The sequence below is a fragment of the Balaenoptera borealis genome (assembly GCF_965194805.1).
Source record: "Balaenoptera borealis genome assembly, chromosome: 15".
In the NCBI taxonomy this organism is placed as follows: domain Eukaryota; kingdom Metazoa; phylum Chordata; class Mammalia; order Artiodactyla; family Balaenopteridae; genus Balaenoptera; species Balaenoptera borealis.
The window spans coordinates 39404302-39419192 of NC_138871.1; the positions used below are offsets into that span (position 1 = coordinate 39404302).

The 14891-nt window shown below is 39.9% G+C and overlaps 1 protein-coding gene across 7 annotated transcripts in view; it reads left to right on the forward strand.

The window, feature by feature from the left end:
- Positions 1–14891, forward strand: part of FAM161A (FAM161 centrosomal protein A) — a 31696-nt gene that overhangs the window by 14344 nt on the left and 2461 nt on the right. For 2 of the 7 annotated variants that reach the window (XR_014235113.1, XR_014235114.1), the window contains exons 2-6: positions 3258–3496; positions 5749–6915; positions 7259–7426; positions 9047–9146; positions 11565–11692. Coding sequence is in view for 5 of the 7 variants with exons in the window: in XM_082358133.1 (XP_082214259.1) it covers positions 3258–3496; positions 5749–6915; positions 7259–7426; positions 9047–9146; positions 11507–11536 (1704 nt within the window). In the remaining 2 variants the exon portion in view is untranslated. Of the gene's footprint in view, positions 1–3257; positions 3497–5748; positions 6916–7258; positions 7427–9046; positions 9147–11506; positions 11693–14891 lie in introns of those variants that run through there. The other 5 variants (XM_082358134.1, XM_082358130.1, XM_082358131.1 and 2 more) reach the window with 3 other exon arrangements.

The following is a 14891-nucleotide window of genomic DNA, read 5'->3' on the forward strand; positions in this document are numbered from 1 at the left end:
TTTTCTCCTTCATCACTTTAAGTATATCCTGCCACTCCCTTCTGGCTTGCAGAGTTTCTGCTGAAAGATCAGCTGTTAACCTTATAGGGATTCCCTTGTGTGTTATTTGTTGTTTTTCCCTTGCTGCTTTTAATATGTTTTCTTTATATTTAATTTTTGATAGTTTGATTAATATGTGTCTTGGCATGTTTCTCCTTGGATTTATCCTGTATGGGACTCTCTGTGCTTCCAGGATTCGATTAACTATTTCCTTTCCCATATTAGGGAAGTTTTGAACTGTAATCTCTTCAAATATTTTCTCAGTCCCTTTCTTTTTCTCTTCTTCTTCTGGGACCCCTATAATTCGAATGTTGGTGCATTTAATGTTGTCCCAGAGCTCTCTGAGACTGTCCTCAGTTCTTTTCATTCTTTTTTCTTTATTCTGCTCTGCAGTAGTTATTTCCACTATTTTATCTTCCAGGTCACTTACCTGTTCTTCTGCCTCAGTTATTCTGCTATTGATCCCTTCTAGAGTATTTTTAATTTCATTTATTGTGTTTTTCATCATTGCTTGGTTCCTCTTTAGTTCTTCTATGTCCTTGTTAAATGTTTCTTGCATTTTGTCTATTCTATTTCCAAGATTTTGGATCATCTTTACTATCATTATTCTGAATTCTTTTTCAGGTAGACTGCCTATTTCCTCTTCATTTTTTAGGTCTGGTGTGTTTTGACCCTGCTCCTTCATCTGCTGTGTGTTTTTCTGTCTTCTCATTTTGCTTATCTTACTGTGTTTGGGGTCTCCTTTTCACAGGCTGCAGGTTCGTAGTTCCCGTTGTTTTTGGTATCTGTCCCCAGTGGCTAAGGTTGGTTCAGTGGGTTGTGTAGGCTTCCTGGTGGAGGGGACTAGTGCCTGTGTTCTGGTGGATGAGGCTGGATCTTGTCTTTCTGGTGGGCACGTCCACATTTGGTGGTGTGTTTTGGGGTGTCTGTGGCCTTATTATGATTTTAGGCAGCCTCTCTGCTAATGGATGGGGCTGTGTTCCTGTCTTGCTAGTTGTTTGACATAGGGTGTCCAGCACTGTAGCTTGCTGGTTGTTGAGTGAAGCTGGGTCTTGATGTTGAGATGGAGATCGCTGAGAGATTTTCGCCGTTTGGTATTACGTGGAGCTGGGAGGTCTCTTGTGGACCAGTGTCCTGAAGTTGGCTCTCCCACCTCAGAGGCACAGCCCTGATGCCTGGCTGGAGCACCAAGAGCCTTTCATCCACACGGCTCAGAATAAAAGGGAGAAAAAATAGAAAGAGAGAAAGAGGATAAAATAAAATAAAATAAAATAAAGCTATTATAATAAAAAATACGAAAAATATTATTAAGAAAAATTTATTTAGAAAAAAAATTTTTTTAACTTAAAAAAATAAATTTATTAATTTTTTATAATAAAAAATAAGAAAAAAATTTTTAAATTTTTTAAAATAAAAAATTAAGAAAAAATTATTAAGCAAAATTTTTTTTAATTTTTTAAAATAAAAAATAAGGAAAAAATTATTAAGAAAAAATTTATTAAGAAAAAAAAATTTTTTAAGTAAAAAAAAAAAAAAAAACAAAAATGGACAGACCAAATCCTAGGACAAATGGTGAAAGCAAAGCTATACAGACAAAAATCTCACCCAGAAGCATACACATATACACTCACAAAAAAAGGAAAAGGGGAAAAATTAATATATCCTGCTCCCAAAGTCCACCTCCTGAATTTGGGATGATTCATTGTCTATTCAGGTATTCAACAGATGCAGGTACATCAAGTTGTTTGTGGAGCTTTAATCCGCTGCTTCTGAGGCTGCTGGGAGAGATTTCCCTTTCTCTTCTTTGTTCGTACAGCTCCCGGGGTTCAGCTTTGGATTTGGACCCGCCTCTGCATGTAGGTCGCCTGAGGGCATCTGTTCTTCGCTCAGACAGGTCGGGGTTAAAAGAGCAGCTGATTCGTGGGCTCTGGCTCACTCAGGCGCGGGGAGGGAGGGGTACGGATGCGGGGCGAGCCTGTGGCAGTAGAGGCCGGCGTGACGTTGCAGCAGCCTGAGGCGCGCCGTGCGTGCTCCTGGGGAAGTTGTCCCTGGATCACGAGACCCTGGCAGTGGCGGGCTGCACAGTCTCTCGGGAGGGGCGGTGTGGATAGTGACCTGTGCTCGCACACAGGCTTCTTGGTGGCGGCAGCAGCAGCCTTAGCGTCCCATGCCCGTCTCTGGGGTCCGCGCTGATAGCCGTGGCTCGCGCCCGTCTCTGGAGCTCCTTTAAGCGGCGCTCTTAGTCCCCTCTCCTCGCGCACCAGGAAACAAAGAGGCAACAAAAAGTCTCTTGCCTCTTCGGCAGCTGCAGACTTTTTCCCGGACTCCCTCCCAACTAGCTGTGGCGCACTAGCCCCCTTCAGGCTGTGTTCACGCCGCCAACCCCAGTCCTCTCCCTGGGATCCGACCGAAGCCCGAGGCTCAGCTCCCAGGCCCCGCCCGCCCCAGCAGGGAAGCAGACAAGCCTCTCGGGCTGGTGAGTGCTGGTCGGCACCGCTCCTCTGTGCGGGAATCTCTCCGCTTTGCCCTCCGCACCCCTGTGGCTGCGCTCTCCTCTGTGGCTCCGAAGCTTCCCCCCCTCCACCACCCTCAGTCTCTGCCTGCGAAGGGGTTTCCTAGTGTGTGGAAACCTTTCCTCCTTCACGGCTCACTCCCACTGGTGCAGGTCCCGTCCTTATTCTTTTGTCTCTGTTTTTTCTTTTTTTCTTTTGCCCTACCCGGGTACGTGGGGAGTTTCTTGCCTTTTGGGAGGTCTGAGGTCTTCTGCCAGTGTTCAGTAGGTGTTCTGTGGGAGCTGTTCCACATATAGATGTATTTCTGATGTATTTGTGGGGAGGAAGGTGATCTCCGCGTCTTACTCTTCTGCCATCTTGAAGCTCCTCCAGAAGGAAGCTCTTTATAAAGGGTGGTTTGGCTTGATCCTACTATAGTGTATGGGTTCGTACATGATCTGGGACTCTAACCATCCTTTATAAAATGGATTAAATAACATTTATTTTCTGGCAACTTGGTCTCTCTCTCTTGTTCTTAATAAAATGTCATTAGGAGAAAATGTGCATAGCCCACAAGTAACTTATAATCTGTTATATGTACATAGTCCACAAGTAACATATAACCTATTTAAGTGGACTTTTTAAAAAGCAGCATTGGGAACCAGTGTCAACTTAATTTGTCTTTCAATTCCAGACATCATATAACAGGTTTTTTCCTTCTACCAGGCTGATTTTAACACCAACATTTCTGGGGTAAATGAACAAAAACGTATAAGCTGTGAGGATTTTGTGGACTTTTCTGATATTTACCACTCTAATGAAGAGTACTTCAGGAAACTAGAAGAGCTGAAGGCAGCCCACATGGAAACTATGGCAAAGTTAGAGAAAATGTACCAGAATAAATTAAATTTAAAGGAAGTTCAGCCAGCGATCACCATGGAAGAAGCTGCTAGTGTCTCTTCCACGTAAGTTTGTACATAATGTTATTTGTAGACTGTAAAGTAAAATGTATACTTAAAAGTGCAGAACAAAATTATTTCAGAATATTTTCTCTCAAATATCCCTTTGTGCTTTTAAGGATATACAGAGGTGAGATTTTATTCAAATTGCTTGATGGCTTATCAACCTATTAGGTGGCTTCTTGCCTTGAGGGTCATTTGGTGGCCCTTTGTTCTTTTCTCTCTGACCCACCACTCTTAGACATGTATCAGAATATTTAGTCTGGGCCATTTTCAAATGATGAATATTAAAATTTAACTTTAAAAGCCCTTTCTTTATAATATGTGGATTAATATGAGCTCAGTAAAGATATAGTACAAAATGTTCAGAGCTAAGACATAGATCTGATTTAAGTTTTCAAAATAGTCATTTTTGCCATAAACTTGCTTCTTTTGAAACTTGAGTTGGTCAGCTCTGATTGTGCATCTCCTGTGTGCCAGACCTTGTCTGGGCACCGAGGAGTCAAAATCAAGATGCCCTCAAGGAGGTCAAAGACTAGCTGAGATCCAAACATACAACATGGTGTAACAGAGTGTCATGGAGACAGAGGAAGAGCAGTTGATCATGTCAGGGTGTCAGTGGAGGGATACAGGCACATCGAGTGTCGTATCTGAGTTCAGTCTTGAAGGAGAAATAGCTGAAGCAGATGTAGGAAGCAAGGAGTGGCCTTCTAGGCAGCAGGAACCGTGTGTGCCAAGGCATGGTGCTGTGAGAAATCACCGTGTGTGTGAGGAACTTCCCGTGATTGGATCTTTTTTGTTTTCCCCTTGTGCTGTGTTTCCATTGTGGCACACAGGTTCTTCTTTGTGGCAGGTGTGCGGGCTTCTCTAGGTATGGCGTGAGGGCTCCAGAGCTCACGAGCTCAGTAGTTGCAGTGCACGGGTTCCCTAGTTGCAGTGCGTAGGCTTAGTTGCCCCGAGGCATGTGAGATCTTAGTTCCCCCACCAGGGATCGAACTCACGTCCCCCTGTATTGGAAGGCAGATTCTTAACCACTGGACCACCAGGGAAGTCCCCTGTGATTGGATTTTTTTTTTTTTTTAATTGGCTGCGTTGGGTCTTCTTTGCTGCATGTGGGATTTCTCTAGTTGCGGCGAGCGGGGGCTACTCTTCGTTGTGGTGCACAGGCTTCTCATTGTGGTGGCTTCTCTTGTTTCAGAGCACAGTCTCTAGGCATGCAGGCTTCAGTAGTTGTGGCTCGCGGGCTCTAGAATGCATGCTCAGTAGTTGTGGCGCACAGGCTTAGTTGCTTCGTGGCATGTGGGATCTTCCCGGACCAGGGCTCAAACCCGTGTCTCCTGCATTGGCAGGCAGATTCTTAACCACTGCGCCACCAGGGAAGCCCCCTGTGATTGGATCTCACTTAAGAATGGTGACGGGGTAGGGAGAGGCAAGAGGTGAAACTGGAAAGGAAGGCAGGGGCTAGTCTTGAAGGGCTTTAAAATCTAGACTTTTCTTTTTTTCAATTAAAAAAATATTTGGGGTGGGGGCTGCATTGGGTCTTCGTTGTTGCTCACAGGCTTTCTCTAGTTGCAGTGAGCGGGGACTAGTCTTCGTTGCGGTGCACGGGCTTCTCATTGCAGTGGCTTCTCTTGTGGAGCACGGGCTCTAGGGCGTGTGGGCTTCAGTAGTTGTGGCACGTGGGCTCAGTAGTTGTGACTTGTGGGCTCTAGAGCGCAGGCTAAGTAGTTGCGGCACACGGGCTTCAGTAATTGTGGCACACGGGCTTCAGTAGTTGTGGTGCACGGGCTTAGTTGCTCCACAGCATATGGGATCTTCCCGGAGCAGGGCTCGAACCCGTGTCCCCTGCATTGGCAGGCGGGATCTTAACCACTGTGCCACCAGGGAAGTCCCTACAATCTAGACTTTGTAACAATGACAAATCATGGGAAAGTTTCAGGAAGGAGAGTGATGTAATCAGATGTATGTTTTAAGATGGTGACTCTGGAAAATGTGTGGAGAATTCAATAGTGATTAGACACAAGGAGCCTCTGCTGTCTTAGGTTCCTGCCCTGTAAAATGAGGGAGTAAAACTAGATCATTTATAGGCATCTCCCAGGCTCTGTTCTAAAAAAAAATTGATAATTTTCACAAGCCCTACCCAGCTCCTATTTTCTAACTGATTTTGCCTTGATCTTAGAAATTATGTAGTTCTTAATTTTTATATTTGGTCACATGCAACTGAAAGAGTAACCTAATTATTCTTCTCATTTACTTAGGTCTGTATCAGAAAAGAGCTCCCATCATCCTGTTTCATTTATGACATCAATTTCAGAGCCTGATTTAGGTCAGTCTTCCTCCTTGATTGTGTCTTCCTCTGAAGATGAGTTGCCCAACGTAGAAAAAGAGTATTCTGAGAGAAGCAGAATGATGACCTTTGCTAAGGAGCTCATCAACAACATGTGGACAAACTTCTCTGTTGAAGATTATATTCAGTTTGAAGATGCTGACTTGCCAGCACTCGAAAAAAAAAAAAAGAAGCCAAAAGAATGGGTGCCAAAGATTACAGTACCTGAGCCTTTTCAAATGATGATTAGAGAGCAGAAGAAAAAAGAAGAGAACATGAAATCTAAATCAGATATTGAAATGGCACGTATACTGCTCAAGAAACAAGAAGAAGAATCAGAGTGTAAGAAAAAATTCCGAGCCAACCCAGTTCCTGCGTTCGTCTTTCTCCCCCTTTATCATGATATAGTCAAGCAAAATGAAGAACGGAGGAGGTCTATGAAGGAGAAAAACAAAGAAGCTCTTTTGGCCTCGCAAAAGCCGTTTAAGTTTATTGCAAGGGAGGAAGAGAAGCAAATTCGGGAAAAGCAGCTGAAAGACTTTTTTAAGTCTAAAAAGAAAACAAACCAATTTAAAGCCAGACCGATACCTCGATCTACTTATGGTTCAACTATCAATGACAAGTTAACAGAAGAAGAGCTCTATAGAAACATTAGGACGCAGCAGAGAACCCAAGACTTTTTACAGAATTCATTCCCTCTGCCTTGTAGTCCAGCTCGCAGAAGTTATGCTACAAGGAAGCCCAAGTGTCCTGAACAGGCTGAAAAGTCCAAGTGTAAACACAAGGTTAGGTGCCAGACTGCTGATTCTGAAGACCTTCCTGAGAGATATCAGAAACATCACTCAGAACAGAGGTGTCCAAAACCCCTGACAGTCTGTGAACCATCTGACCTTCATGCAGCCTCACATGCATCCACTAAAAGAGAGAAAATCTTGGCAGATATTGAAGCAGATGAAGAAAATTTAAAAGAAACACGTTGGCCTTATCTGTCTCCAAGGCGCAGGTCACCAGTAAGAAGTATAAATGCAAAACCTGTGCCTTGTGGCTGCAACCCTCCCATGCCCACGGTGTCCTCCAGGGGAAGAGAACAAGCCACAAGGTAAATAACTGATACAGCACTGATTGACTCATGGTTGCTCCATTGATTTTGTATTGGGGAATTTGAAAATATGACGTTATTTTATCTGGTAACATATTTTACTACATAATATAGAACATTTTGCCAGAGGGTGTTCTTCTAAGAAATGAATGTATTTTCCATTTTATGAATTTTGGGGGATAGAAAAGGTTACAGTCACCCTATTGATTTTCTAATTATAACTCAGATCCTTCTCAGAAGGTTGCCCCTTTTTTTCAACCGCTGGATTATCCCGTGTTAAGTCTTTGCTAAACAGCATTCTCATTGGCTTAAAGTGAATTAAGCCTTAGTTTGTTGCCCTCAGGAGATCACTTGAGGAAAAGAAAATGTTGGAAGAAGAGAGAAATCGGATCCTAACTAAGCAGAAGCAAAGAATGAAAGAATTGCAGAAACTCTTGACAACCCGGGCTAAGGCTTATGACTCACATCAGAGTTTAGCTCAAATGTCTAAATCCAGAGTAAAATCTCTCAGGTATCATGAGAGAATCCTGACCCTCCAGATCATTGGTTTTCAAACTTTTTTTTTAATCAGTGGACCCCCAATATATGAACAAATTAAGAGTAGTATTAGTATTTCAATTTCTGGATTCAAGTTACTATCAGTTACTTATAGTTAACTTACACTCACGCACACACACACACACACACACACACACTCATACTCACTCACTCACTTCGTGGTGAGAACCAACATGTATACTGACTCCAGGACCATGATGCCATGTTGATGAACAGAAACATATTGTGGCTATGGTTCACAGTTGTAATCTTACATCAGCATCTAAACTTTTTCTTTATATTATTTTTTATTGCACAGTGCAATATTGAGAAAAATCTTGATTCACACAGATAAAGCTCTTTTTTAACAGCTTGCTGTGTAATCTCAGAATATTCTTCAATAAACAGATATGTCAGAGAGCTTTGTTCTAAGGTCTGCATGAAATCTGGTAGCACAAATTAACACATTGATGTTAATTAACATCAGTTATGTGGTATGTCAGTTAACATGTGTGTTAAGGTTTAGTAGTATGTATTACATGCTGCAATTCTGCAGTACAAAGTTTGAAAATCAGTGTTCCAGAGGAACATTTTTATGTTGCAACATAAAAATGTTCATGTTTAAGTAGTAAAATATCTCCCTCAAAGCTGGGTAAGTAATATGATTTATTAATTTTTAATCTGATTTATAAGTACCCCCAAATCTATATTTGCTTTTAATTATGAGTGTTCCTTTTTAAATGTATATTATGTATAATAATTATTATATTCCTTTGTAATGGATGTTATATATACATTCCTTATAATGTGTATCAATGTAATTCATTGATAGAAGGAGCTTGATTTGATGAACTTGAGCAAAATATTCTTTAGAAATATACTGGTCATCCTTAGAAAGTAAATGGGATTTTCCATAATGCTAAATTGTGTATAGTTAAACATATTTATCATTTTATGGTATAATTATTTTTTTCTAATCCATGAAGTCTTATGATCTTGGTAGAATTAGTGTATTTTACATAGACAAAGTAGCATAATTTAATTTATTATAGGATCTGGTTCAAATAGTAAGTATACTTACTGTAAATTTATGTATTTTGGTTCCTGTTCCTCTCTATGTGGTATTCCCATACTCCCCATTTCTCCCCTCCCCTGCTCCCATTTAATTAACTGTGCCATCAACCTATAGGAGATATCATTTAGGGGGAAAAAGAAGAGCAAGGTCTTGTTTTCAGAAGAAATTCCTTAAAGAGAAGATACCAAATTTGGACCAAACTTTTTTGGTTTATAAATACTTATAAATGAGATAAGAGGGCATTCATTTATCTCCTCAGGCCAGTTTGAAGCCCCTGAATCCATTATGTTTTGAAGATTTCAGGAACCTCAAAGTACCCAGACTGTTCCCGGGATGTAAAATGTGTGCTCTCAGAACCTAAAATTTTTATCCTGCATTCCATAAAAATTTACCAGTCTAGAAAAGAAATTGTGGTAAACTGTGCTCATGACTTAATTTCTGATTTGTCGTCTACGCTAAATGTTATATGTGCAAGTTCTTATTTCTTTTAAAAATTCCATTCCTTTTATTTGATTTTAGAAAGAGTGAAAAAGAAAGGATGAGAGAATACCGACGAGAACTAGAAGAAAGAGAAGAAAAATTAAAAAACAGGCCGCTGCTATTTGAAAGAGTTGCTCAGGTTGTGTTTATTGGAATTTGAGAGCTATTGTCAGCTTTTTTTCTTTTTTTTTTAACATCTCTATCTCCTAATTTTTATAGTCCATTTTTCTTATATGTTATATAATTTACTGAGACAGTATTATTTCTGTGACAGCTTCATCACATCAGTCAAGTAAGTAGTTTTGCTTAAATCTGAGCATTGAATCTTGATGAGGCTCGTAAGCTTGATAAAGAACATGCTGCTAATCCAATCATTTTCAAAATAATAGTTTCACAACCTGTTTTTAGTGGCTAGTGTTTTTTCAGTACCAACTTGGCCAAATATTAAGGTGAGTTTTGGAAGTCTTTGAAAAATTAAAAAATGAAACAAAATGGCTAATTGAATCAGATTCATTTCTGCCAGTTTTTTTTTTCAGTTTTCTTGGGATAAAATTGACATATAGCAGGTATAAGTTTAAGGTATACAGCATAATGACATACGTATATTAGGAAATGATTACTACAATACGTTTAGTTAACATCTATCACCTCGTATTGTTACCAAAAAAATTTGTTTTCCTTGTGATGAGAACTTTTAGGACCTACTCTCTTAGCAACTTTCAAATATGCCACACAGCAGTGTTAGCTGTAGTCACCATGCTGTACGTCACACCCCCAGTATTTATTTATCTTTTTTTTTTTTTAAACATTTTCCTTTTTTTTTTAAGGAATTCCTTTATTTTTTATTATTTATTTATTTATTTATTTATTTATTTATTTTTGGCTGTGTTGGGTCTTCGTTTCTGTGCGAGGGCTTTCTCTAGTTGCAGCAAGCGGGGGCCACTCTTCATCGCGGTGCGCGGGCCTCTCACTATCGCGGCCTCTCTTGTTGCGGAGCACAGGCTCCAGACGCGCAGGCTCAGTAGTTGTGGCTCACAGGCCTAGTTGCTCCGCGGCATGTGGGATCTTCCCAGACCAGGGCTCGAACCCGTGTCCCCTGCATTGGCAGGCAGATTCTTAACCACTGCGCCACCAGGGAAGCCCCACTTATTTATCTTATAACTGGAAGTTTGTACCTTTTGACACCTTCATCCAATTCCTCCAGTAACCACAAATCTGATCTCCTTTTCTATGAGTTGTGTGTGTGTGTATTTAGATTCCATGCATAAATCAGATCATATAGTATTTGTCCTTCTCTGTCTGACTTACTTCCCTTAGCATAATGCCCTCAAGATACATCTGTATTGTCACGAATGGCAGGATTTCCTTTTTTTTATGGCCGAATAATATTCCATTGTATATATATATATACCACATTTTCTTTATCAATTCATCTTTTGATGGCCATTTGGGTTGTTGCCATGTCTTAACTATTGTCTATAATGCTGCAGTGAATCGACATAGTGATTTCATTTTCTTTAGATAAATACCTGGGAGTGGAATTGCTGGATTGTGTAGTAGCTCTATTTTTAAGTTTTTGAGGAACCTCTATACTGTTTTCCATAATGGCTGCACCAATTTACTTTCCCACAAACAGCACACAAGGGTTCCCTTTTCACTACATCCTGACCAGCATTTGTTATGTCTTGTCTTTTTGAGACTAGCCATTGTAACAGGTATGAGGTGATATCTCATTGCGGTTTTGATTTCATTTCCCTAATGATTAGTGATGTTGAGCACCTTTTCATGTGCCTGTTGGTCATTTGAATATCCTCTTTGGAAAAATGTCTATTCAGATCTCTTGCCCATTTTTAAATTTGATTATTTGTTTTTTGCTAATGACTTGTATGAGTTCTGTATATATTTTGGATAGTAACCCCTTATCAGGTAGATGATTTGCAAATATTTTCTCCCATTCAGTAGGTTGCCTTTTCATTTTTTTTTCCTTGCCTTTTCATTTTGTTGATCAGTTTTTTTAAGTGAGTCTATAATTTTTAGTCTTATCTACAATCACTGAAAGGACTTCCTTTTTTAAAAAATTGAAGTATAATTGATTTATAATGTGGTATTAGTTTCTGGTATATAACAAAGTGATTCAGTTATATATGTATATGTGTGTGTATATGTATATTCTTTTTCAGATTCTTTTCTATTATAGGTTATTACAAGATATTGAATATAGTTCCCTGTGCTATACAGTAGGATCTTGTTGTTTATCTGTTTTATATAAAGTAGTGTATATCTGTTAATCCCACCTCCCAGTTTATCCCTCTCCCCCCAATTTGGTAACCATAAGTTTGTTTCCTATGTCTGTGAGAAGGACTTCCTCTTTATCAGAAAAAATAATTTGATCTTATGGACAATGAATTCTGATTTTACTAGATTTATACTCAGTTTTACAGTCTTTCCCTTAAGAGAGATTTGTCAATTTCAAATGATCTTCCCCTTTGTATCCATAAGGGAGGGGCTCCTATGGGCTACATGGTTTAACAATGGACAAAATCACTGGAGGTTACAGGTGCTGTGTTGTGAATTTCAAGCTGCTACATTTGGAGCTTCCTGCCAGCAAGTGTCTGGGACAGATGAGTGTCCTTATAGGACTGCCCGTGTCAGTGACTCACTGAGGACAAAGGACATGTGTTATGGGTAGATCTACATATTACAGCCTCTCAAAGTTATGGGAACCCTTTACTGACTGATTTGGATATAATTTTATGTAATGCTTTTCATTTTAAGGGATGGTTTGGTTTTTTTTTTTTTTCGTATCTCAGTTTCAACTTTAGGGGAAAAAAATTATCTTAAGCTGTTCTGTGTTACTCAGCATAAAGTGATTGACTTTTGCCTCAAAGTAGTTATCTCCAGCTCCCAACTGCAGGTTTTATGTCCACTTGTCTGGATGTATCTACCCAGGTTTCCCATAGGCATTTTACATTCATCTTGCCCCAAACTAGATCTTCCTCTTTGAGTTCATGTTTTTGTTGGGCCGCAATTTAGATGACTGGGAACCTCTTTTTCTCTCCATTCAGTTGTCACTGAGAGACGTGACAAGTTCCTTTCTAAATAACTTGTGCATCTACCTTTCTCCATTTCTAATGTGAAATGCTAGGTGAAATCTCTATTATTTCCTATCCGAGTTATAATGGTTTGACTGGTTTTCCTGCCTTGCATTCTGTCTTCGCTTTGCCATTCCCATTCCCTTGCCACCACGTTCACCCTGAGTAGGTAGTTAATAACCCCGATAATAGTGGCAATCATCCATTTCACTGATGCCATTCGTTCTCATTTTCATTGAATGGTATCAAGGGATCTTGACATTGACTTCTCCAAACAATGCTGCAAGGTGGGTATTCCTGTATTGCAGAGGAAGAAACTGAAGTTGAAAGAAAGTAAGTAACTCATAAGGTTTATAGTTAGTAAATAATGGAACTAGGATTGGAACCCAAGTCAGTCTGCTTCCAAACACTTAACATTAAGCTGTCCTACTCTCTCCTGGAAGAAAGTCCATGAGTCTTAGCCTGGTGTACAGAATCCTCTATTATCTGACCCCTGTTGACCTCTTTAGTTCATCGACCACTGCATGCCCCCAACCCCCACTCTGTACACCCTTTACTTTCAGACCGTACCAGACTACTAGTTTCAAACTTGAAATCTTTATTTATGCTGTTTGTCAACACCCTTAGAGCTTCTTCCTATCTTTCCTCTTACTCTTTCAAGGCTTAGTGTAAAATCGCTTCTTGCATTGTTTCCCCAGGTTGGGTTGCGTGCCATTTCCTCTATGTTCTTTTTTTTTTTTAAAGTAAGTATTTTAGTCTTTTTATTTATTTATTTTTGGCTGCGTTGGGTCTTCGTTGCTGCGCACAGGCTTTCTCTAGTTGCAGTGGGGGTGCTACTCTTCGTTGCGGTGCGGGGGCTCCTCATTGCGGTGGCTTCTCTTGTTGGGGAGCACGGGCTCTAGGCGTGCGGGCTTCAGTAGTTGTGGCACGCGGGCTCAGTAGTTGTGGCTCGCGGGCTCTAGAGCTCAGGCTCAGTAGTTGTGGCACACAGGCCTAGCTGCTCTGCAGCATGTGGGATCCTCCCAGACCAGGGCTCGAACCCGTGTCCCCTGCATTGGCAGGCAGATTCTTAACCACTGCACCACCAGGGAAGTCCTCCTCTGTGTTCTTTTATTACCCTTTTGTGCATCTCTGTCTTTGCTCCTACGTGTTGTGTGGAAATTATCTGTTCAATGCTCTCTTCTCTTTCAGCTAGTTACTTTTAAAGGTGTTGGTCAAATCTTTGTATTCCTAGCACTTAGCACCTAAGACAATGTATGGCACAAAGGGGATGTTAATAAACATTTGTTGAACCCAAACTGAACTCTCTCTTCCTGGGATTAGTCCTGGCTGAGAGCACTACCCTGACAATACTAGTGATGAGTCTCAGTATTAACAAGCAGTTTTACTATGCTGTGAATTCCCACTCTTTCTAAGCACCAGAGAAAATGTGGTAAAATAAGTGGTGTGTGTGAAATTAAACCCATAAAGAAATGTTAAATATTGAAAACATAGGTTAGTTTCATAGCTGATATTTCTTCCACCACCTTTGGCCCACACATATGCTGTTCTCTCTCCCCCTATACCCTCTACCTCCCGTGAAGGTTTGTCACAAAATAAGTATTCAGTTATTATTAAATAAAGGAAAGAATTACTATAAACTAAACTTAGGCTCATAAAAATTAAGTATTTTTTCCCCTTCAAACTAGGGCAGTGATTGTAGACTAACTTTCATCATTACTTATTATTTTGGTTTCCTCAAGAAACAAAGTTAATTTGGTTTTTTTGCAGTCTTAGATAGAAAAACAAAATAACCATGGTTATTTTAACTACTTTTATTTCATAGTCTTTACAATTCTTTTGCATTGTGAAATTCAAGGGGGAAATGTTTGTTTCATTTAGGAACAATTACACACTATTCACCTTGATATAAAATATTAAAAGGTAATAAATTCTATATACAGGGTGACTGACAGTGACTCACCATTGTTTTGGTTTTGTTAACATAAATTAGAACATCTTTTTTTCTTGCAGTGACTATTGCTGCTAATTAACAGCTGTTATTTAATAAATTCACTCACAACTTTATGCATTACCCATTTATAAGTGTTAATTGTGGTCTTGCTGCTGTTGAGTTATCCCCTAGCAGAGTAAGCCTGTGATCCAGGACAGAACAAACCATGTTTTCCTGTTTCTTGAAAATCACAGGATTTATTAACTGAATAGATGTTAAATTGGATTTTAAGCTAAATTCAGATGAAGGCTTACAAGCACTAACATTGATTAGTATCATTTAAATCTTTTATATTTCATTTGCTTAAAATTAGAATATATTTTTCTTAACACATTGGGTTACGTTTGGGGTTTCTTTATTCTGCTTTACAGTCTTTGGGGCATAGTCCTCATCTCACTTTGCTATGCCTTTCAGTTCCCCAAGTCTTGTCTGTTGGTGTTCATAGCCTCTGGTTGCATTTTTACTTACTTTTCTAAAAATTATTATTATTAATAGTGGGTGCATTTTAGCAGCAGTTTGAGTGCTTCTTTTTTCAGTTTTCTAGCATGTCAGGAAATGCACTGGTGATAGTTTTATCCATTGTATTCAGTCTTTGCCATTTTGGTTTCTCCCATGGAACACTAGACCCATGGTCCTTCCTTATGCCGGAATCCCTGGGTTAGGAAAATATCTGACACTGCATTGCTGAAGTCAGGCTTTAGGCTACCTTCAAACTCCAGGATAACCACTACCACTTAGAAAGCAGCCTGGTGGAGTGGAGAAGACTCAGGAAAGGATTAAGAGACTTGGTTTTCCCTCT